Raw genomic sequence first — 25,182 nt, 5'->3', positions numbered from 1 at the left:
AAAATGTGGGGTAGTCAGTTGTGAGCTCAGCACCATGGACAGGGACAGGCAGGGAGTCTGCACAGCTGCAGTTTAAAGCACAGCTCCCATTTACTCCTGAATGTTAGGAAGATTTCTAAAAGAGTCAAATGTGCGACCTAAAGAGCAGTTTATGAAGTGCAGTGTTTGTGGTGTAAATGTGTTTTGCATGACCTCTAATACTTTTTCATTGTCCTACCTGTAGGCAACTGCCTTTTATTACCAGATTGTAAATTTCTTTGCTCAGTTGAATTCCACCTCTTTGTAGTTCTGTTAAGTACCTTGCTCTGATTTGGTTCATAATGTGCTCCAGTGTTGGCAGAAGATGGGAAGTTAGCATGTGGTGATCATTAGAATCAGCTCTGCTCAGTGTGGGGGTGGCATGTAGGCACATCTCTGCTGCCTTAGTGCTCATTGGAATATGAACCTGGCCATGAGTAGGTGTCAGTTCAAATCCACCAGGCAGCGCTTCTCCGCTTCCTGCTGCAGCATCGACCAGCAGTTCCTTACTCCCAAACTTCTAGAGACCTAACGATGATTGTCAGGAAGTTATTTTTCACAGCAAAGTCGGTAACATTTACTAATTACAGGCTAAACATAAGAAATCGTCAGAGCTACTTGCTTGTATGCTCTGTGCCTAAGTCATGTTTAAAGTGATTTCCTAATACATGTACAAATTTTTGGAGCATACTCAGCTTAACAATAACACTCAGTTGCCATATCTACCCACTGCTCCTCCTGTCTTACACCCCCTCCAGTGCAGCGTGCCAGTCTCTCACTGTTACCTAACCACAGGCTCTGTGGGTGTGTGGGAGTGGGGCTAGTGGTCAAGGCTAGCTGGCCACTGGCAGCACGGTAACGTGACTGTTGGTATCACAGAGGCAGAGGTGTGTGGGAGAGAGCTGGCCAGTAGTACTGTGGTAGATTGTGGGCTGTAAAAGCAGCACATGTCAGAGTATTGACTGGGTGAGACCCAGATTTTTGCACACAGCGTCCAAGTTCTGAGATCCCAAGTGAAAAACAGACTCATATGAATTTATATCTTTTTTTTTTTGTACATTGCTGCACAAACACAAAAATTAAAACAATCCTCACAAATTTAGTAGTTGCTAGGGCTTCTGTACCTTAGTTAACTTAAAGAATTAAGACATTTTTAGACATCACCACAGACTGTAGGAAACTTTTTCTGACATTTCATACATTAAACAGTTTATTGATAATGGTGAATTATTCTTTGTGTGTAACTTTAGTGTGCTGTTTACATCAGCATATATATGTATATACATATATGTTTCCTACTTTTGAGACATCCACCAACTGGCAGACGTCTTGAACTTGATTTACTGTAGTTGTGCAATCCATCACACATTTAATTCCTTATGTGCACACTGACAAAACTAATGTAAATTTAAAGTTGGCTGTGATGGATCACACACTCCAGGACAGTCCCAAGAGTGTATATCAAAAACATTTTTACTGAGCAGCCTATTACACATACAGATATGAATGGAATAGATCAACTGATAAGACAGACAATTAAAAATTTATGTCGTTAAGTAAAGCAAATTTTTCAAATATGCTTGTTGCTTAGTTTTAGATCATATGAAGCCAAAATGTGTGTTTTAATCTATCAAACAAATGCAACAAACTGAGAAGAACAGGCACAGCAGAGCCAAACTAAGCCCACCCTGGTTCCCTGATCCATGTTTCAAAAGGTAATCAGTTCATTTGTATTGTACTAAAACAAATGTAAGTCAGTGGCAGGCTGGAACATCAAAAAATATATTACCAGGTAGTAACAGAGTGGGCATGATTTACATTAGTATTTCCCACTTTAACTATTTTCAATCTCTTTCAGTGACAACAATGTAGACTTGTCAATGTGAGTCAGTGTGGGTCCCAGAGGTCTCCGTCTCAGCGCTCCTCTGTGAGTCAGTGACCCCATTTCAGTCAAGGCGAGAGAATTAATAACAAGGAGCAGCTGCCTCATGGGAACTCCAAGGGACTGATAGTCACAAGCACATAAAAGTGTTGGGGCATACATAGTCACACGTAGTGGTGCAGCACAGTACAGTATTGTACCTGTAGGGACCATGCATGTACAATACACAGATGTTTCTGCTGGGTAGAAAACAATGTAGTGAAATATATTACATCCTTTTCTATATTTTGAGAAATTGTAGAAACAGTGCTGGACATTACAGAAATAACAGACACTTTAAAGCTTAGGTTTTCACTCATAGAAAACTAAACTCTCCTAACTTCTCTAAAGGTCTCAGGATATATATGTGTTTTGTTAGGGTCGTAGTTATTTTCCCACAATTTATTGTTTAACTGCTTGTGCATTAGTTTAGAGACTTTCACCATCCTTTGGGTTGTGAAACCCCAAATTATATAAAATCATTGTTCAAGCTACACCCTGGCTGCTTTTCTTTAATGGATTATGCTGAGAAGACATACATTTGCCACACAAGAACACAAATGGATGCACAGCACATACTGTATGGTCTGCTGTGTCAACTGCAGGCAGTGAAGGGTTGTGAGAGCTGTAGACTGCTGTAGTTGGTGTAGTTAGTCAGGCCAAGGTGACTTCACAGCACTCTCTTTCCCTCTCTAACCTGCTCTTTTTTCTCTTTATGAAAAGCACTTTTAAAAGCACGTTGCCATGGATACTGCAATCTCTCTAACAGATTGCTTCCAGTACCAGAGAGTATGAACCATGCCATAATTCATCTGTCATTTAATCATCCATCCATCCATCCATCTATGTGTTTTTTTTCCCCCTTCCTACTGAACCACGCACACACGTACTTTCAAATATCTGCACTTAAAAAACATTGTACAGTACAGTGTATAAACGAAGAACAGTTCTTCTTCTGTTATTGAAGATTTAAAATGTTTTCAGCTCAGAAAGTAACGTCTAAGATTCTTCACATGCTGAAATCTGAGCTATACTGTCACAATATAGATCTTTTTCTATGGTTAGGTTCCATTTTTGCTGGTTATCATTTGTTTGGTTTCATGTGTAAGTTTTATTTATGGGTTGTGATGAAAGTACTTTCCTTAACTTTCTGGCCTTTACACCATTTGAGTACATGATCCTTGCCACCATCACCGCCAACTGTGTTGTCCTGGCCTTGGAGCAGCACCTCCCAGGAGAGGATAAGACCCCCATGGCAAAGAGACTGGTGAGGACAAAATCTGTTTTCACATCCTCAACACACAGACAGGATTTTGAGCAATGACATTGTGAAATGTGGGGTACATTACAAACCAGAATCAGTGAGAGTTCATGAGAAAATCATAAACTCTCACTGATTGTTATATTTTGTGCTGTAAACTTTAGAAATGGTAGAATGGCCAGGTTCTACCTCTCTTTCAGTTGAGGGTATAGAATATTTTCATTTGGATGTAATGCTCTGGTCACAGTCGTTTGATTTTAATAAGATGAAAGATAGTTTTACACCAAATGGCGAGGAAGAAATATATTTTTAAGGTGAGACAGCTTTACCTTTTATTAAGCTTTGGGAACATGCGGATAAATGCCAAATACAAATGTACCTGCAACTGTAGAAAGTAACTAAATAACTCTAGTACAATACTGAGGTACTTGTACTTGATTAGTACTTTTACTTTTGAGTTGTCTTAAGTATATTATGCTGGTAATTATACTTACCTAAGATTTTCACTGTAGAATAATCAGTTTCTTGGAATAAAGAATCCAAGTTGTTCTTCTCTTGATGTTTACCTGTAAAATAGTGAAAATCTATGTATATAAGTTATCATGATGTGTATTCTACCCCTGCTGTGCATGTGCCTCCTTGATTGTCTGTAAATAGTCTGTAATTGAACATTGAGTGAACATTGTCTGTAATTTTAGGATTTTATGTGCACAGCATGTATACACAAACCATACCCTATAGGTAAAAGGTTTTATGGCTTTGTTCATGACTATACTATGCATTATATTCTTCATCACTTTGAATATTCCTTCTTACAGACCCCCTTTGACCTGTTCTTGTTCTTTACTGTCCACAGGAGAAGACAGAGCCATATTTTATTGGGATCTTCTGTTTCGAGGCAGGAATCAAGCTGGTTGCGCTTGGTTTTGTTTTCCATAAAGGCTCCTACCTGAGGAACGGCTGGAACGTCATGGACTTCATAGTGGTGCTCAGCGGGTGAGTACATCAGCCAGTATCCCTGACAACAAAAAATTTCAACAAAGTGAGAAATGTTTGTTTTAAACATTGTCAACAGATTTCTGAACTGCTTCTCACCAAGCATACTGGTGAAATCTGTTGTTGGAGGAGGAACACATATCAGTTCTCTGCAGTAGTGGAAATTAAATTACATTCAGGAAACTACTGCACTTCAGTAGAGTGAGTTATTTGAAATATTTGTGCTTTAAATGATTATATTTATTTAAGTGAACAACTCCAGTACATTACACTTCAGTACATTTACATAATAATACTTAGGAATGTCTAGTTAAGTAAATGATCTAAATACTTCGTCCACTACTTGCATGTACTCTGACTGTCTGAGCCAGACAAGTCAAAGCCACGTAGTTGCACGTAGATCCTGTTTTTCATCTGTGTGGATGCTTAATAGCTCTTCTTTAAAGCGGCCATAATTGGGAAGCTGACGGGTGTGACTAATTACATCATTGATGGCTCAGTTCATTAAGCCAGGACAGTGACCCAGCATGCACCACACAGATACCCTGTAGCCACCTAAACTGAATGCAGCTATCATTAACACTATTAGCTACACCTGTGTGTCTCATTGAGGCGTGTGGAAATATCTCTTGTGGGAAAAAAAAGTTTGCGTCAGTGTCATTTTGCTGTTCGTTGAGGGCGTTAGGAATTGTGTGTTCTGTCAGCACTTATAGTCAAAGCTGCCATAACTGATATTTTGCATTACTAAACTTTAAGAAATGATAATGTAAAAGCAGTGTGACAGCATAAAATGGGTTGTTCATAGTGAGGAACAGCACAATTATTACCTAAATCTGCAGTGGCACTGGGTTTTATAAAGCTTTTTAAGGTGAGTTTCAGTTTATTGTTTAAACTGTCCAACCCACAACTCTGTGAACACACAGAGCCAAGTATCAGGAGCTGGTAGAGACTAAAGGGATATAAAGAGAGCGAATACTGGACTTAAATTCATCAGGTGGGCAGGAACACAACCCCAGACGAACGCTAAATCTTCTCTGTAATTGCTGTGTCAGTAACTGTGCTAACAAGCTGTTCATATCAACTTTAAAGGTGATGATATTTTAGTTTATGCTCACAGCTTGTTTCAGACGCTGTGAACATTAACAGAACAACAAACGGGAGTAGAAAGAAATTTGCATATGTTGGAAACTATTTTCTGGCATTAATACACATTTTAGTGTTCTGGTGTATCTATGGCAGCAGGATGATGCACTGTACATTATGGGATATTGACTAAAAAATTATTCACGGTTATGAATGAACATGTCACTTATTGTTTGATAACAATGAAGGTGTATGGCACAGAGGAACATGTCAATATGTCAATATCAGGCTTTGGCTGTACGAAAAATACTTGTTTTTAGGATCAGTTTATTGTTGGTTTGGTATTTTCATGGAAATTGTTTAAACTAGGTCACAATTTGTAGTTTGACTTTGTAGCTGCAGGTCAGCAAGGTAGTCTTTTAATATATAAAGTGTAACTCTAGAGTGGGTGTGGGTATGTGCTGTGTGTGTTTGTACGTTTGCCTCCAGCTGCTCTTTTAATTTGGAATTTGGTTGAACTCCAAACTTCACTGATTGTATGGGAGTGGAAAAAAAAAAAGTTTAAATTAATGCTCAGCAACTGATTCTGCAATTAATTTTGACTGAATTCATTTTTAGTTTACCCGACTGTGACTGGTGAACCAAAAGATTAATTTCAAACACTGATTGTCAGGTTATGTTGGTGCATTCATGCATGTGACGCTGCTTGTGTCAACATTGATAATCAATATTTTGGCATGCATGCCCACGCTGCAGTTTAAAGGCTTCTAATCCCCACATGCTGTGCTTCATGTTTGACATTATTGCCACATGGTTGGCAGTGGTTCACCCAATGGGCTGGCCTTTTTCGATGATATGTTGATGTGATTGTTCTCTGCAAGCCTATACATTTACACACATACAGACGCGGGAAAACACAACACATAAACGCAGGAAAATGTGTGTTTCCATGACACAGTCAGGCTCTGCAAGTCAGCAAGGGGTGGGCGGATAAGTGGATTGGCACTTGTGTCTAAAACCTGCTTCGATTTGCCCCCAGGACCTCTGTGAATTAAATGTGAATGCCATGCTGGAGATGTTTTGCAAAAGCGCTGGAAGAATGGATGGATAGTAGAGAGAAAAAGAAGAAGGAAAACAAGGGGGAAGGTAGATAGACTCCCCAAAATAATACAAAAAAACATAATGAGAGGCCTAATCTATTTTTTTTATTAGGCTGGGTTTCGTGAATTAATTATGTGGGAGTTACATGTAAGTATTGTTACCAGTGGTATGTTGTTTATGGCTAAGTGTGCAGTATTCAGGGTAAATTGCTGTTGGCGTGTTGACATCTCATTTCAACCTGACACCCACATCTTTCTTTTTCCTCTGTATCTCTTATTTCTGTCTTTCTCTCTCACTATCTCCTTCTCTCCCTCTTACATAAAAGGGACATTAGCATCACGTTTACAGACCAGTTAGTGCCGGCCCAAACACTGAACAGCTGTGTTGTTGACATATTTCCACAGAATTTGCAAGATGAAAGTGTTAATTTGGTTTTAATAATCTGTTGTGATGTCATGTGAGTTACATCACAGTGGATTTCAATAGAGATACTGGAAGAAACATCTTGAAGCATACTTCCCTATGTTGTTTTAATCCATATGTTCACTATGCAATAGTATGTTATAACGCTGTCTTTTTGCTTTAAACCTGTCACACCAAGAATCTTTTATAACCAATAAAATTGAAAAATAGATGTTTGTATTAAACAGGATTTAACATTTAAAAACTGTCCCTGCCATTGTGAGGTTGTTTGGTTGTGTTGCAAGAATTGTCAGTTAAATTTGGTTTAAATCACCTTCAGACAGCCTTGATTGAGATTGAGATTTGTGAGGTAAACTCTAAAGGTTTCATTAAAGTTTTCCTTTACTGCCTTTATGGCCAGTGGGGCATAAAACATTTAATTTGATGGAATCCAGGGAGCTCATAGCTAATGAACGATGGTGTGGACCCAACATTATTTCCTGCACATTTAGTAGAAAAACAGTAGTATGAAGTTGAAGTTGTGTGATTGTATAATGTATGCCTGTGGTGGTCAAAGGCTGCATTGCAGACAGAAGTCAAGACACCAAAAATTAGTGTAAACGTAGCATATACTGTATATTTATATATTTTGGTATGCTCAATTGTTAGAGTTAAGCTCTTCTTATATAATTGGTCATGTCACTTACTAAATAAAATGTGCAAATTCGTCAGGGTCCTTTCATCTTGCCCAATTCCGACTACAGCTGGAATTGGTAACTGGCGACCTGGTTTCCTGCCACCTATTTGACACATTTTCTGATAGCACATATGCTGCTTTCCTCCACTCTCTCATCGTGTCAAACACACACACACACAGTCTGACTTTCTCTCACTCTGGTGGCACAGTAGAAGTAAGTTAGACTTAAAAGAAAACACACATGTGCCATAGAAACCAGTTGGGAATAAAATCGAGGCCACTGGGCCAGTGCTGGCGGCATTCATTCCATTTCATATTAATGAATTGCTAGAAGCGAATCTGCTGGGACACTGAGCTCAATTAAAATCCTTAATCTGAGTGAAGAGTGTGTAGCAAAAAAGGACCACAGCTAGAACAAGCTACCCACAAACCAATTTAATTCAATGGGATTCCTAAAATGGTCAATTATATCCTGCGGCAAACAGATTGGCACAGGTGGACTTGATGCTTTGATTAGCAATAAAATGTCTCCCAGATGATTTGTGCAATTATGTGTGTGTGTGCATTTTAAGGCTACAGGTTGAGTTGTTGCTGCACCAGTGAACCTGCTGTATTCATGCTGTTTGATTAGTTCTGACAACACCGTCATGAGCCATAAATGATATTAATCCCCAGTTGTGCCTGCCTGTACAGTACTTTGTGCATGCATGCGTGCATGTGTCAGTATCATGTTGTATGAAAGCTATCAGATTTCCCTTCTTGCCCCAGTCGCTTGTCCCTCTTGCAAAGTGTGACACTTTGCTAAAATTGTTGCTCTTTAGACAGGATGAATAATAGAACTGGGTGGGAGTTGGGAGTGATTCATTAGCCATCTGGCATAAAGACAGACAGACAGGAGTGAGAAAAGAGTCACTCTTTACATGCCAAGCAGTTTTAATCTGTAGCATTAAATGTGTATGTGCATTTATTGCTGGACCCACCGACCTCATCCCCCATCTTCAGTACAGTGCATATGTACCCTATTGCATCCAGGTTCCTTTATTTTTCAAGGCCAATGCACAGCAGGACATGCCAGGATCATTAATGGTGCAGAGATGCAAAAGACAACTAACACACCTAGGGCTGAACACCACTGCCCAGCTCCAGAATGTCTGTGTTTTGTGTCTGTTTTCTGTGATTTAATTAATAAAACTTCAGTTCCAGAATGCTTTACCATTTGCCTATTAATCGTGTGTGTGCGTGTGTGTGCGTGCGTGCGTGCATGTGTTATTTATTGCTGTTGTTTTTTGGTATATATTAATCTGAACTACCTTTACGTGGTACACGGTTGAATGCAAAGCCAAAAATACAACCTATTACAATGCTTTTTTTCAGCCATAAGTGTGCCCAGCCATGTCAGCAACTCCCAAAACTAATTCAGAAATGAAGAGTAAAACTTCACAATCTTGTCAGCATAATGTATATTGTGCCTGGAGTTTTAAAGGACAGCTGCAGTGGTCTTAGCTCTAATTTTGCTCTCATTATTGAACTGAATAAACAATAGCTTACAGTCCCAGGTGGGTTTTCTTTGGGAAAACATACACCCAGCCATTTATTCTATGACTAATAGCGAATAAATGCCTTTTTTAATGTAATCCCAATTCAACAGAACATAATTAATGTTGCCATTAGTTGCATGGTTTATGTTTTTCCATATTTAATTGAGACATTAATTTGTTGATGCATTAGGCTGATGTTGAATCAGCTGCACATTACCATATGCAGAGTGCTGCTGAAACGGTGAGCAACGTGATGCTGCTGATTACTGTCGTTTTTGGTAGTGTTCTTAGTGTAGGTGGAGATGTGTGGGAGAGGCTGCATTCTGTGCATGTAATGAATTCATCCTCTCTAGAGCCAGTTTGGTACAATACTGTGCAACAGTGCTTCACTTAAAGAGCCAACGATGAAGGGATTAGCCTCTCACTATGAACATGAACTTGCTACAGAGTTAAATCAGAACAGTGATGTGTGTAGCTACTTTGTATGTTTTATTGTGTTGTTACTTTACTGACAGCTCTGCTAAATTAATGATATGAGCATTTGTACTTTGAAATTTAAATTTTCATGTCTCACTTTTGTCTGTTAGAGGTTTAAAAGGCAATTTTCATAAGAAGATGAAAATAAGCATAAGAAATAAAAACAAAATAGATAAAGCCAAGAATAACAGGACTTTAAGCTTGCTTCTAATGTAAAGGAGGTCAGAGTTGGGGTGTGGGGTAGTGCATACAGTAATATCTAAATTAGGCTTTTTGCTGTCACTGCTGGAACAGCAGACTATATGTTTTTGCAGAGGTCTGACTATTTTAATAATGTGAAAACAGGCCAGCAACATTTTTTGGGGATAAACCTTTTAGTAATTTATATACAATCAGTGAGATTTGGGATTCTATTCTTTAGGACACTGGAAGCCAATGCAAGAAAAACAAGACAAGTTTACTTTTTTAGGGGGGCTAGCCATACATGAAGCTTAACAACCAGTACTTTTAAAATGTACAGATTACTTTGTTTGATGTACATATGCATGCATGTTGATTTCAGTATTAGAATTCATGCATTTTTGAGTCAGTACAATATACAGCTTTCTGATTATGCTAACTTAAACAACAGTCACGTAGCTTGATATTACTGGCAAATCAAAACATTTAGTATTTTAGGGAATGTTGTCGTTTTTCTGAAATGAAATTTCAAATCTTCCTCTGCATGGGGTCAGGTATCAGTTAGGATGTTTTGACTATATTTTATTATATATATCTTCTCCCATTGCAAGTGTCTTGTTTTATCTGACCAACAGTCCAAAATAAGCAAATATTTAATTTATTATCATGTATAATAATCATAATAATCACATTGATTATTAAATTTGTTTTAAGTAGTATTATTTGCAATAATTTTACTTGGCATGTAGAAATAAAAGACACCAGGACCCAGAATTGAGCCCTGTGGAATCCCTAATGAAGATCTGTATTGTTTGCAAAACAGATTGCTTTGTATACCATCTTAGAGATACTGTATAAATATGTATATCTGAGAAGCTGAAGTCCTGAAAAATGCTGTTTTGCATAAGTGCTGATTGTTAGTGATTTTTTTTTTTTTTTTCTGCAGGAAAACCATTTCTAAACTAAACCAAAGAAAATGACCTCTGTATGTGCAGAGATGATTCATGAGCTACCACAAGTAGACAGAGTATTTGCTTTAATTTTGGAGTGCCTCCACTGAATTGTTGTACTTAAAGTGAAAGAATTGTGCTGCTGCCTGCCTTTATTCTGTTTGGTTTAAAGCTGTTTCCACAGATTCCTACTCCTGTGCTCCTGCCCCATCCCAGTGTCTCTCACTGTGTTGTCTCTTTCTCTGACAAACTCACTCACTCACTCACTCACTCACTCACTCACTCACTCACTCACTCACTCACTCAGTTCAATTTCTACTAAAAACCACACTCAGTAATAGTGATTGTTTGGTAGACAACAGAATCTGTTTTTAGCATCATGTTCATGTGATGCTAATTATTTTAGCCCATGTCCTATTCATTTAGTTCATTATATAAATAAAAATACTGTTATATACTTTTTGGAAGTACTGAAAATTGTGAATAATTCTAGGTCATATGGTTTTCTGTCATACTTCTCATGCTTTATTTAGCATGATCATGAAAATTATATAATACTGTATTCTATGTGTATTTAAAATATTTTTCAAAGCCAGCTATCTAACATGATCAGATCTCTTAGTTGTCACTTTAGTCAATACAACCTTGTGATGTGATCCAGTTGTAAACTGGAAACACTGTAACCACAGTGGAAAGATGCTTTCACTCATCCTGCACATTTGGACCACTGAGCATCAATGGCAAAATTTTGAAACAGTGTGTGTGATAATGGTGCGGTCATGGCGAAACTACAGCACTTTGAAAAGCGTTTTCAGGTTCATCCACATTAGTGTGAACATGGCTTCACTCATTCACTCGCTCACTCGGCCTCCCTCCCTCCCACCGCTTTCAGGAGGGATTCTGCGTGGGCTTACACTTGAGTTTCTGCCATGTGCTTTCTACCCCCTGCTCACATACACACACTCACACACAAATACCCTCCCCCACATTCCCCAACACTGTCCAAAGATTTTATGAGTTTATGTATTTGTATCTGCGTGTGTAACAGAGAGAGAGAGTGAGACAGATGAAAAAAATCTGGAAAATAACAAAGATTTCTAGGATAATTTTCACAACTCTGTTAAAATACTAAACCACCAGTGGATATAGACCATGAGTGAAACTATTAGTGCTTACAGGCAACCCAACTGACATGGTTCAAACTGAACTGAGATGAAAATTAATTTATTTATATTTATTGTTGTTATGGTGGGATTCTTGCAACATTTTCTATTATTTGTTGTGTGTTGAACATAACACAAAGCCCACTTTTGTCATTGCTTTACATGACCTGATGTGATTTGTTGTGTACGTTGGTAAGAGCCTGTTGGTTGCTTCTGATGCTGTTTTTCAGTGTTTGTATGTAGGTGGAGGGACATCAATGTGTGCGTGGGCAGATGTGAGTAGAAATGCCTGCCAGGTGTATGTGGCTTTGCATTCTTTGTCTCTCATCATACAAGTCTGGTACATTAAACGGATATGGTGTACTCACCAGTTGCTGTACAATGGTCTGTAATCAGTTTGTTATTTGCCTCTTAACTTTAAAATGACCCAACTCCAAAACTATAATTGAGCTATCATCATGTTTTTCTCTTTTACCTATTTTCATAATGAATTTGTCAGACACCACTGACAAAATACATCAGTCTTAAAACGAAAAAACAGGCTTTGTACCAGATTTAGCTACTAATGGATTTGTTCTCTCTTTTATATGTCCCTGTTGCATTTTCTCTATTTTAATCCAAATGTCATCTACTTTTTCAGGCCATCCTGAGAATTAATGTTTGAACAAAATAGTGAAAGATTGATAACAATGCACTGCTGTATCATTCCTACCATTAAAAATATTTCTCACTCAACAATATGCCTGTTCTGTGTGTGTGTGTTTGTGTAAATTGTCCACCAGGATTCTGGCCACTGCTGGCGCCCACATGAACATCCCAGTCGATCTTCGGACCCTGAGGGCAGTTCGAGTCCTGAGACCTCTCAAACTTGTCTCTGGGATCCCCAGTGAGTCAGTTACTGACCTCTTATTCTGCATTGTAAGGTCAAGCAAAGACTAAAAATAAATAATTTTTTGTGCGGATAATTGTTTTTTTCAGTCCGCAGTAATTTGAGAATACATATGCCACCTCATTTAATGAAATCTATGAGCTGTGAGAAAAACATTCAGACAATTAGAGAACTGTTGCATTTCCACAAACATGCTAAACTTCTCTTCTTCATCAAGTTGACTTTGAGGATCCTTTGAACTTGTACTATCATCCACAATGAATAGCTGTATACTAAGTCAACACACTATGACCGACACAGCAGGATGCGGCACGCAGTGTGTTGTCACATATTTCTCCCACAGCTATCCCTGAAAGACATCAAAAAGGCATCAAAAAATAAAACCACCTATCTAATACAGAGGGAATAGTTAAATAGATAATGACAGTTACAGTAGTTGGAGTGGGAGTATTTATTTCCATTAATGCCAGCTGGAAAACATGCTGATGTTATCCTTATGTGCTATGTCTCTTTATAAATAACTTAAGGCCTGCAGATTGTGCTGAAGTCTATCATGAAGGCCATGATCCCACTGCTACAGATTGGCCTCCTGTTGTTCTTCGCCATCCTCATGTTTGCCATCATCGGTCTGGAGTTCTACAGCGGGAAGCTTCACCACACTTGCCTGCCATCTGTCGACATTCTCGGTACACACGTGCCAAACAATCCGTTTCTGTTGTAAGGTGGACAGTCCACTACCCATATGTGTTTTTATTCTATATACAGTACCTTCTTTTTAAAACAGTGGGGAAGTACTACTGTAAGTAACTACCCAGATGAAAAAACCTTGGAGTGATGAGACAAATGTTAAACTTGAATGTATTATTATTAGACTCACAGTTAAAATAATGGGTGTATTCATATTAATCATATTGTCAAGGTAGATTAAACCATAGGTAAATTGCAACAGTTCCCATCTTATATTGTCCTGGAGGGCTTAATGAAATCCAACAGTTTCAGTCTATAAGGATGGATTTTGGCTTAAGCACCTTTCCGTCTGTTGGCACCTTCTTTGCTAAAGTGCACCTGCTTTCATCACAATACCAGTGCTTTTACAAGAATGTTGTTGTGCTTTGTTTGTGGAATATTTATGATTGACTATGGCTGATTTTCCAACAGGTAAACCAAATGTGTGCTTTACACATTGTTCTCAAACAGAGGGTGTGAACATCTTTGTTTGAGAACAGCAGCAGCAAGAGAAGAGGTATTATTAGAGTTGTTGCCGGCTGATTTAGCTACTGCTTAATTAGCCAACAACTACTCTGTAATCACATGCCACACCATAGCATTTACTGTCATTGCCTAGCACAACTCAACGCAAGATGTTTGAAGATGTGAAACCTGAATAAGTTTATAGTATTTACAGGTGGGGAAGGTATTCCGTCCATCCCTAAAAGAAGTTTAACGAACTCCTCCATACATGTTTTAAGACATATATAACCATAGTGTATCTGACATGGCTTTCCCATAAAGGTTCTTCCTTTCACTCCTCTCTCATGGGAAAATACAGAATTAGTGATTATGCAAATATTGTTCACTAATTGCCAGAGTAACTCTAATTGCCAGACTTTGCGAATCACACTTCTGTAAATTGTATATTGGATCAAAAGTGCTTCCTAAACTGGTTATAATCCAATATGAGTAAAGTGTTTCCAAAAACAAGTTATTAACTCATTTATTCGTTATTTTTAAAATAATATTATTTACTTTATAGCCAAGAGTTATGAGAAGATTTATCCCACTATCGTGTGTGTACAGTAAATTAGATGAAGCCTACAGCACGTTAGTTTAGATTAGCACAGAGATGAGAGCAAAGAAAAGTACTTTCCAATACATGCATGTCAAACTATTAGTCTAGGACTCCAGCATTTTGGGTGGAGCTGATCCTCTTACTGTGATGCCAGATGGTTGGAGAAAACAGAACATGACTGGGATGTGAGGTGTTAATGTACAATTCATGCACAACATGCATCATGGCAGCTTGTGGCATACACCTATGTGACAAAACACCATGGCCTCTCACAGATGAAGTGAATAACGTTGCTTATCTTGGAATAACATCACATGTCAATGACTGGGATATACCGATATACCAGTATATAACAGTAGGTGAACAATCGGCTCTTGTTGTCAGCAGAGACAGGGGTAGGTGTAAAGACCTGAAGTTTGACAAGGGTTAGCAAGGGTCATGAGATGCTCCCAGTCAGCAGTGGTCTGAGGAGGGTCATAATCAGCTCATTTATGTAATTTTAGAATTTGAAGATGGTTTTGTTTTATTTTTTTTAGATAATGAGACTGTTGACTCATCAGAGTTGGCATTTGCATGTGGAGTCAGGAAGTGTCCAGAGAAGTATGACTGCAATGACACCTGGATCGGCCCCAATGATGGCATCACTCAGTTCGACAACATCTTGTTCGCTGTGCTCACTGTCTTCCAGTGTATTACCATGGAGGGATGGACGGCTGTCCTGTATAATGTGAGCTCTAGTATATTGTAGAGTCAACCAATGAACCATAAAATCTCACTCTAGTTCCTAATGTCCATAATAACATGAATTTTACACATTTCAGACCAATGATGCTTTGGGTCCCACGTGGAACTGGATGTACTTCATTCCTCTCATCATCATTGGCTCTTTCTTTGTTCTGAACCTGGTGTTGGGTGTCTTGTCTGGGTGAGTGTGACTCTTCCTTTGTGTATAATGCTGGTGTTTCTATTTGTATCACAGATGATAAGAGAACTGTTGACATGCATTTGTCTATAGAGAATTTGCCAAGGAGAGGGAGAGGGTGGAGAACCGGCGGGCCTTCATGAAGCTACGCCGCCAACAGCAGGTGGAAAGAGAACTGAATGGCTACCGTGCCTGGATAGACAGGGCAGGTACTGGGCAGCATAATCACTTTCCATCTGTAGACGCGCACTAGATATGTGGGGGTATATCTTCACTTTCAACTAAAAAATACAAGGGTGTTATCTGTCTTCTTTAGCCCTCCAAAAACAAGAAATGGAATAAAATGTGCAATTTCAGCACAAAGTTAATTTACTGTTTATTAAGCAAGGATGAAAAATAATTTTACAGTTAAACAGTCTGTCTTTTTTTTCTGCTGCAGACAATTTCAGAGTTTTTGGACCAGTAGAGTAGCTCTGTTGAGCTACACACACACACACACACACACACACACACACGCACACGCACACACACACAGACAGAGTGCTGTAATGGTAATCTACATTGCTAGTCTCCCACACAAGTAGAGGGTGAGAAAAAGGTGATACTGACTCACTGACTTAAATTTATGTGTATGTACAGTATATATGTGCACGCGGATATCTGTGTTTGTGTGTTTGCATGCACGTGTATGTGTGAGAGAACTGTTGTGCATATTTATGTGTGCATGGATGTGGGTGAGTGTGGGAACAGAGGGAGAAAATGGAGAGAGAGATTGCGAAAATGTAAGCAGGAATAAGAGTTCTTTCTCTAAAGAAGGTCACACTGGCCTCTCGAAGCAGTTTTGGCCTCAGTTCCAGTACAGATGTTCAAAATAATAGAACATCCATCCATCCATCCATCCATCCATCCATCCATCCATTATCCACTGCATATTCCGGCACATCCACTGTCACCAGGGGGCAGGAGCCAATCCCAGCTAACACTGGGAGAGAGGCGGCACACATCCTGGACAGATCACCAGTCTTTCATAAGGCTGACACAAAGATACCAACACTCACATTCACATCTATGGGCAATTTAGTCATCAGTTAACCTGAACTAACCTCAAACTGCAAGTGTTTGCCATGTAGGTGGAAACACAGAAAGACCTCAGGTTTGAACAGGATTCACACCCAGAACCTTGTTATAATACAACTGTGAAATGTATGTTTCCATGTCTGATGGTGTGTGTATAACCTACTGTTTTGTTGTATTACAGAGGAGGTAATGCTTGCAGAGGAGAATAAAAATTCAGGGAGATCACCGTTAGATGGTGAGTTCACACGCTTTAGATTTGTAATCACACCTACAGCTAACACCTGTAGCCAATACTACTATTTATAACTGTGTCTGAAATCATTTTTAGAGGTTAGATGATGCCCACAGAAAATAGTCACGTCTGATTGGTGTCAACATTTTATCAACAAGTAGGAATCTATTAGGACAAAGTGTCTCATGTCCTGTGCTTTAAAGAGGTTTACATTCAGCATGCTACTGTGAATCACAGTGTGAATGAATTGTTTTGATAACCCTACCTAACACAGACAAGTGTAACGGCTTGGCCTAATTGCTGTAAATGGAAGATTTAGAGTCTTTATCAGGAATCACTAGTTTATTTGTTGTTTTCCTCTTGTAATTTATCAGAATTCTGTGTTTTATAAATCTGTCTACAAAGTCTGTGTGGGTCATTTCAGTGCTAAAGAGAGCGAGTAAGAAGACGGGTGCTCGGAGAGGAGCTCCAGGGGATGACAAGTATACAGACATGTCCACAGCCGGTGAGTGAAGAACATTTCAGTCTGCTCAGCCCCCTCATCCATTCTTCAGGTCTCCTTTGTCTGAGCTCTTTAGTTACTTTACAGTATGTATTGCATATTTCACAGTTTTTTGTTTTACCACTTTCTCAACCTCCTACTGTCTGATGTCTGAACTAATCTTTCTCTCCTCTCTCCTCAGGCATGTCACGATCAAGGATGAATTTCCGCAGTGGCCGTCGTGGCCCTGCTGCCTACCTGAGACGTAAAGAGCGGATGTTGCGAATCTCCATCCGTCGCATGGTGAAGACCGACACTTTCTACTTGATGGTGCTCAGTCTGGTGGCTCTGAATACCATCTGTGTGGCCATCGTTCACCACAACCAGCCCGACTGGCTGACCATCTTCCTCTGTGGGTTTCACCTTTAGATGGTTGTGCTGTTTTTTTTTTTTTCTACATCATGAACATTTTTACACTATTTTTCTGATTTACTTTCTGTCAGGTCATGTCTGATGGATGTATGGTGTTTTTGGCTTATTACTACCTCTTTCTCCTTGATTTGATCCTTTATTGTTTTACTCATCTCTAGACTATGCAGAGTTTGTTTTCCTCGGGCTATTTTTAGCTGAGATGTTTTTGAAAATGTATGGCCTGGGTTTCCGACTCTACTTCCATTCGTCTTTCAACTGCTTCGACTGCGGGGTGAGGTCCTTCATCTTTATTTCTGACTCTGCATTACACTAGAAAATAAAAATAATAACTCAAAAATAATAAGAAAAGAAAGAACTTGAAATTCTGGTGCAAAATTATGAATTTGAGTCAACATTATTGTATTTTAAACACTTGTCCAAAAGACCACATCTGCTGGAGATAAATCAGGTTTAGCCAGTTTGCTGCTGACTGGATTGACTTTATACAGGCTGATTATTTATTGCATGTGTCTGTTTTGCAGGTCATTGTTGGGAGTATCTTTGAGGTGGTGTGGGGCTTCTTTAGGCCTGGCATGTCATTTGGGATCAGTGTACTGAGGGCACTGAGACTTCTGAGAATTTTTAAGATCACCAAGTAAGTTGAGAAACGATGTTGTTCACATGCAAAGCATTTTGGCTAAACTAGGCCTGGGTTGTAGTATATTAGTACGTGTATTTTTACACATCTCTGGTGTAAAAGACAAAAATGTGTGCAATTTCTTTCTTTCAGATACTGGGCCTCTCTCAGGAATCTGGTTGTGTCCCTCATGAGTTCTATGAAGTCCATCATCAGCCTGCTTTTTCTTCTCTTCCTCTTCATTGTGGTGTTTGCTCTGCTGGGGATGCAGCTTTTTGGAGGAAGGTAAGAGAAACCTTCAGGACATGAAAATCCTCATTTCTCAGTCAAACTTCTGCTGTGTCTTTGCGCATGCTATATATATATTTATATATATTTTACTAAATATCTTATTTCAAACTGAGCAGCAGTTTCTTCAGTGTCTTTGATAAGACAGAGAGGAAATGACATGTCTTGGTGAAAATAGCTTTCCATCCTACTCCTTCTCTACTCTTCTTCCTCCTCCTATTCTTCTTTGGTCATATCTGACCCTGCTTTCTATCTGCCTTCCCCCTAGGTTCATCTTTGAAGATTACACTCCCACCAACTTTGACACGTTTCCAGCTGCCATCATGACAGTGTTTCAGGTTTGGCTTCCACAGATCCCCTCATTCTGCCTGCTCTCCTTGACACATTGCACCCTGGGATATTTCTCACCCCAGGCGAAGATTAAACAACTCTGCTCACTCGCTCTCCGCCCCCTTCCTCTTCTATCATCCCACACATCCATGCACACATATGCGCACATGAATAACAGACAAGTGAAACGTGAACAAATCCACATCAGATCTGCTACAAAGCCAGCTGCACTGTGAAGGAGTGTTTTGGTCAGCACACGTTACTTATCTTGTTGCCATTTTTCATGCTATATCTTGTCTGTGGACAGACTGTATGCGTCCAGTCTGGTGCAGGCCACTGTTCTCTTGGATCTAATGTCAGCAATGTTATTATTTATACTAAAACATTATGTGCATTTACTTGCAGATTTTGACTGGTGAGGACTGGAACGAGGTGATGTATAATGGGATTCGCTCACAGGGAGGCGTGCAGTATGGGATGTGGTCTTCAATCTACTTTATTGTGCTCACACTATTTGGAAACTGTATCCTTGCTGAATCCTCAGAAGTGGTCAGACAGCTCCGATATAACATCTACATCTGTGGACAGTATATCTGTATAAGACTGCCACTATAGTGATGTATTTACAAAAATAAAATGCAATGAATCTGCACACAAGCTCCTTATAATCCCTAAAAGCGAAACACAGCTTTATAGAAGCACCTCAGATACTTGGACTGTTTCTTTTTGAAATCTTTATCAAAAACTATATTTATTAAATTGTAGCCATGTATAGAATAGCAAAATAAAAAAAAATTGGTATGTTTCCACAGTTTTGTGTTTGTGTTCTTATCTGCCTGCATCATAGACACACTGCTGAACGTCTTCTTGGCCATTGCTGTGGATAATCTGGCAAATGCACAGGAACTGACAAAGGTTTGGCTGTAATCTCTTATTTGGTACCAGTAAATCAGTCAAATAAGTATACAATGTGTGCTGTGGGGTTAGTATTGTCCTGTGAAGCTTTTTTAAATCATAAATAAAGCATCTGTCTACAATCAGTATTACCTGTATCGTACTGTACATATGTGGTGAACGCAATGTTTTTATGGAATCCACCTGTAAAAACAGGCTTGTGAGGCTGTGTTGACTCCTAATCAAGATGTTAACTTGCTATATGACAAATAAACTTGATCTTGATGTGTAAAATTGGTGGATTGCTGTCTAAAATGAATCATTTTGTCTTTATCAGGATGAAGAAGAGGAGGAGGAGTTCTTCAACCAGAGATATGCCAGAGGCAGAGATGGCTTGATCTCTGAGTAAGTTATTATATAACAACAGAATTACCATGTTTGATGAGATACTCAAAGCATTTACAGTCCTTAAGTAAGTCTGAACATAATCTTATATAGAATTTAGACAATAAGATCAGTATTTGCACATTAATATTTATTGTGAACCTGTGGTAGCTCCTTCACTTGCATGTGAATGCAAAGAAATAAATGCCTGTTTAAAGGATTAATGACACGATAATGAATGTCTATTGAATGTGCCTGGCTGAAGAGCATGACCTCTTACAAACTGCTCCAACAGCGTCTCTGAAGCTCCTTCTGTAACTGTTTTGGCCTCTGATTGGTTTAGAGCAGCCTCTTTTTTTAATTAATTTCCTGGCCCTTTCAGTGACCTGGTGACAATCCCAAAAGTCTAATGATTCAATAAGTCATGACTAGGGCAGGAGTCACTTTTCAAAGGTTGTTGGGAACAGTGGGAAGTCTCTACAATATGTGTCACTCCACTGGGAGAAGGCACACTTTGGAGTGTGTCAGAGCCAAATTGCAATCCTTTGTATCGTTAACATCACCACTATGAAAGTGGAGTTGACACATTAGGGGCATTATTGACCTAGAGTGACTGATTTCGATAACGACGATTGCTACAGAGTACATTGAGTGTCCTGCAGGGACTCATTAAGGGTCTCATTCAGTCCATCAGGTTGGCTGAATTAGGAGTACAATTAGGACTGCATGTTTCTTACCATTAACAAACTCTGGGAATTAACATGACTAGTTATTGTAGATTTTCTATATAATAAAGCTGGATAAATATATTTTTCCTGCCTATCAAGTGGCTCTTTGTAGTTTAAACCAGTTCAAAGTGCAGATTTTTTTTTTTGTCAAAGTAAAAATATCACATGTGGTAATGATCTTGAGTGTAATGATTGATTAAAAAAAATAATCCAACTCATTAGTGCAGCTAAGACTAGGCTTTTAAAAATTAAACCCAGGAGACAAATTCTAATCATACTGGTTCTTGAAATAAAGACATTTTCTTCTCTGTAGCTGAAAAGTTTTTTTTCACCTTTTTGGCACTTTACATGACAGCTTGTGTTATTGCAAAGGATACAACAGGTGAGGAAGCAGAATGACATCCAAGTCACAGTCTGGATTCAAACTGGGAATCCAGGTTATAAGATATGCTTCTTAAACACTCTACTACCAGAACACGCCTGTCATATTTTTTTGAAAGAGGTCATGCTTGGAGTGCCCTGGTAGGTGAATGGATATGGCACATGACACATAACTGCAACGTCCCTAGTCCGAATCCAGCTGGGAACCTTTGTTGCATGTCGTCCCCCTCTCTCTCTCGTACAGTCTACTATCAATGCCAAAAAAACAGTTCATGTCCCCTCTGCAATGCCAAGTGATAACTTTGAATTTGAATTAATTACTCATTTCCAGTGGTTTAAGTCTCTGTGAGTTGATTGTATACCATGTCTAAATGACTGGAGACCAGTAACTGCCTGCAGGCATGACAAAATTAAACTAAATTGGTAGTTACGAGGCTACACACACAAAATCCTTAGTGAATTATGATGTACTCACTAAAATCATGCAGGCACAATTTAGCAATGACAGGTAATTGCACAGATTATGTCACCCTGACTCTGTAGTTGTGACACTAAATGTATCATTCGTCTGTTACATATCTGAATGTTAGTCTTACATATGCTGAAGCTACAAGATGCTGATTTTTATGTACATTGCAGTGTTTTGCTGATTCCATCATGTTGTCTTGTTTTATACCTGTTATGTGGCACTGACCAAAATGTTACGTTCAGTGGCATTCTGTAACAACTTGAATGCAGGCACTTGAATTTAGAAGTTATTTGAGGTTGAAGGCCATGAAAGTGAATGCTAATTTAATGACATTTCTAAATTTATCAGCATAATATGATGCTTACAGACCTCTCTAAACTCACATGTTGCTTTCCCACATTTTGTTCTGTGTCACAAAAACTGTTCTGTGTATGTTGTAAAACACTAATGTCTTGTTTTCAAATAATCACTCATTTACATGGACAACAAAAGAATCTGAATACCAGTAAGTATTATTGTATGCATCCCTGTCACAGAATCTCTCTCTTGAGTTTCCCTACTCAGTTACTGAGATTATTTTCTAGATGTTACACTACATTTGATTATGCACCTTTACTTTTTTTTTGTTACTGTGGGTTTTGTTTTTCTCTTGTTTTCTATTGGTATTTAATTTTTTTAGTTTTTGGATGTATTTGTACTTTTTAGAAGTTTTATTTTGTAGTTTTCCATGAGGTATTTGTGTTAACCAACTAACTGTAAATTTACAGAAAAAGCCTGGACTGTTCTTGCAACTTTTCATTTATTCGTTTGCATTTTATTTTATATGACTTATATGCTAAACTTGATTCATGCCAACATTGTCATAAATTTGGGCCTGTTGTTTTCTCATAGTGATGTAAGTGTATTGTGCTCCTTAGTGGGAGAAGAAGACCCTACCTGTACAGGAAACGTGCAATCCACCGAGGTCGACCAAACTTCCCAGATGAGCCTGAAAGTGTGACGGGGGCTGCAGATGAGCAGCCTCTCAATGGCTCCAGTGCCTTTGCCAACCGCCGTGAGAGGAGGAGAAAAGTAAACATGTCAGTGTGGGAGCAGAGAGCAAACCAGCTACGCAAACGTCGCCAGATGGCGAGCAGAGAGGAGCTGTTTGGCAGCCCTACAGAGGACACTATTGAAACTCCGACTATTGCCCACCATGTCCCCAGCCTTTCACCAGAGGCCAGCCCAGCTCACCTGCCTGAGTCCCCTATGTCTGTCGGGATGCCCCTTCCTGAGCCCCCGATGTCCATGTCCATCCCCATCCCTGAACCTCCAGTGGCTGAGACTCTTGTAAACCTGGGTGAGGAAAAAACGGGCGGCACTAACCACAGGACTACAGGTGGAGGCAGACACAGAATGGCCCGCAAGTTCAGACCCAGCCAGGGACCAGATGAAGGGGCCCGGCACAGACGCCACCGTCATCGCGACGCTCGCACCGAGGCCAAGAGTCTAGACTGTGCACAGTCACCACATGAGGTACCACTAGTCAGAAGGTCCCTCAGCCAGGAGAGGAAGATCCTGGATGAGAGGGAGGAGAAGGAAGAAAGAGAAGAGAGAGAGAAAGCAGTCATAGGAGAAGGATCAGTTCAAGATGACTGTGGAACATTCATCGTTAACCCATATGCAGACGTTGGAGAGGATTGTAGAAGGTAAGGCTGTTCTCATATCTGTAAAGTGATTTCCAAAGAGGCATTTCACCTGTGACTCATGTACTCTTGTGTTTCTACTACTGTTTTCTTATATACTTAAAATAATAAATAATAATGATAATATAATCAAGTCTTTTGTGCTGTACTTTCTGCAGGAAAGATTTCCATGTTGCTCTGATTTAATTTCACTAATCTTCACTTTCCCATTTCAGAGCAACTGTCCCAGGTGCTGACATTCCCAATCCTCCTCAATGTGAAAAGCTACTGGACTGTACGTGGTCAGAGCAGGGTGAAAGCGGACACACAGAGCACTATGAGTCTCTGTGCCAAAACATCCCAGTGGAGCCAGCGTTAGAGGCCACAGAATATACTGTGAGCGCCATTGAGTCTGAAAACCACCCAGTCTCAATCAAACAGGAGGGAAGCGTGGCCATCGAAATGTCAGCACAACCACTGCTGGAGCTCACACCTTTGACAGGTAACTTTGCGATCCCTTCTCATTACAGTCGCACTCCTTTACTGCACATCATAAACTGGGATTTAGTGTCTATACCGCTTTGTATAACAGTATGTAGGTGTTTCTGACATCTGGTAAGAGTCATGTCACGCACCATGATCTGTGACATCACGTCACGTGTAACTCTCTCTTTTCTTTTTTGATGAATCGGTTGTTCTGGTGATTCACATTATTCCTTCTTTGTCATAGCCAGCCATGTACAGCTAAAATATGCTTTTCTCTCCTTTGCACATCTGTCTAGTGAACAGTAAAGAGCTGGAGGCGTACCAGTCCGAGCAGAAAGAGGAGGAGACGGAGGAGGAGGAGCCTCCCATTCCTCCTAAACCTGTTGCTCCAGACAGCATGTTCATCTTCAAGGCCTCCAACCCGTAAGACTGAATTGCTGATGACCAAATTCAGTGCTCTACTTTTTCTGTTTTTTGTCACTTTTGTTGTGTTATTTTATCTTTGTGTGCACCCCACAATCAGAAATTTTCTTCCCTATGTTAATCCACAGTATCAGAAGGATCTGTCACTATGTGGTGACCCTGCGCTATTTTGAGATGACCATCCTCCTTGTGATCGTGGCCAGCAGCATTGCTTTGGCTGCTGAGGATCCTGTGTGTACCAATTCAGACAGAAACAAGGTGAGATCCAAATACACCTCTTCAAAACCTGCTGTCTTAAGCCCTTTTGACACTGCCCACTGATGGCAGTAATTTTGAGTCCACAAGGCCATTCTGCATAAAAGATATAATCAGCCAGCATGGAGTTCAACATTGATCCTCCATAATGTCTCGATGAGTGGCAGTATTTTTGCCTAGTTAAGTCTATCCCTCCTCCTGTATAAATGGAACAATGTGGAATAACATGGAATCATCTGAACTTGTTCTGAATGAGCATAGTCTGACCCTTACTTTAGTGTGATACTGTTGCCTACAGTCAGCCATTGGCGTGTGCTGACCTAACACTTGTACAGACTAATCTAATTGCGTACACTACTGCTGACCAGTGTAAAAGCTTATTCATTGTAAAATACCAGTGAAATCATTTTGGCTCAGTCTAACTCTTTCAGGTTTGATCTGAAGTTGACATAACACTATGTCAGCAACAATGTGCCGTGACACATTTGGTTTCACGCACATAAAAGGTGAGAATCAGCAGTTCTGTCTGGGAAATAGCTGTGCAGTTTGTTTCTCACAACTCACAATCATGGAACGTGTCAGAAGTAACCCAATAAACACAAACTCGTAAAACTGACTTTGTATTTGGGTATAACATGGGCAAAGCACGCAGCAT

At 39.5% G+C, this 25,182-nt stretch overlaps 1 protein-coding gene across 1 annotated transcript in view; it reads left to right on the top strand.

Annotated features, from left to right (window-relative positions):
- LOC113133847 (voltage-dependent R-type calcium channel subunit alpha-1E-like) overlaps positions 1 to 25,182 on the top strand; it is a 42,230-nt gene that overhangs the window by 5,588 nt on the left and 11,460 nt on the right. The window contains exons 3-23 of the mRNA XM_026312830.1: positions 3,101 to 3,206; positions 4,057 to 4,196; positions 12,570 to 12,673; positions 13,204 to 13,362; positions 15,002 to 15,192; positions 15,287 to 15,390; positions 15,481 to 15,596; positions 16,646 to 16,699; positions 17,121 to 17,201; positions 17,380 to 17,589; positions 17,768 to 17,880; positions 18,131 to 18,243; positions 18,379 to 18,510; positions 18,782 to 18,851; positions 19,249 to 19,366; positions 19,691 to 19,758; positions 20,075 to 20,142; positions 22,617 to 23,387; positions 23,600 to 23,865; positions 24,146 to 24,272; positions 24,401 to 24,530. Coding sequence (XP_026168615.1) covers positions 3,101 to 3,206; positions 4,057 to 4,196; positions 12,570 to 12,673; positions 13,204 to 13,362; positions 15,002 to 15,192; positions 15,287 to 15,390; positions 15,481 to 15,596; positions 16,646 to 16,699; positions 17,121 to 17,201; positions 17,380 to 17,589; positions 17,768 to 17,880; positions 18,131 to 18,243; positions 18,379 to 18,510; positions 18,782 to 18,851; positions 19,249 to 19,366; positions 19,691 to 19,758; positions 20,075 to 20,142; positions 22,617 to 23,387; positions 23,600 to 23,865; positions 24,146 to 24,272; positions 24,401 to 24,530 — 3,241 coding nt within the window. The remainder of the gene's footprint in view (positions 1 to 3,100; positions 3,207 to 4,056; positions 4,197 to 12,569; positions 12,674 to 13,203; positions 13,363 to 15,001; positions 15,193 to 15,286; positions 15,391 to 15,480; positions 15,597 to 16,645; positions 16,700 to 17,120; positions 17,202 to 17,379; positions 17,590 to 17,767; positions 17,881 to 18,130; positions 18,244 to 18,378; positions 18,511 to 18,781; positions 18,852 to 19,248; positions 19,367 to 19,690; positions 19,759 to 20,074; positions 20,143 to 22,616; positions 23,388 to 23,599; positions 23,866 to 24,145; positions 24,273 to 24,400; positions 24,531 to 25,182) is intronic.

The sequence above is a fragment of the Mastacembelus armatus genome, chromosome 17, assembly GCF_900324485.2.
Source record: "Mastacembelus armatus chromosome 17, fMasArm1.2, whole genome shotgun sequence".
Lineage (NCBI taxonomy): Eukaryota > Metazoa > Chordata > Actinopteri > Synbranchiformes > Mastacembelidae > Mastacembelus > Mastacembelus armatus.
This window is presented reverse-complemented; position numbering and strand designations above follow the sequence as displayed.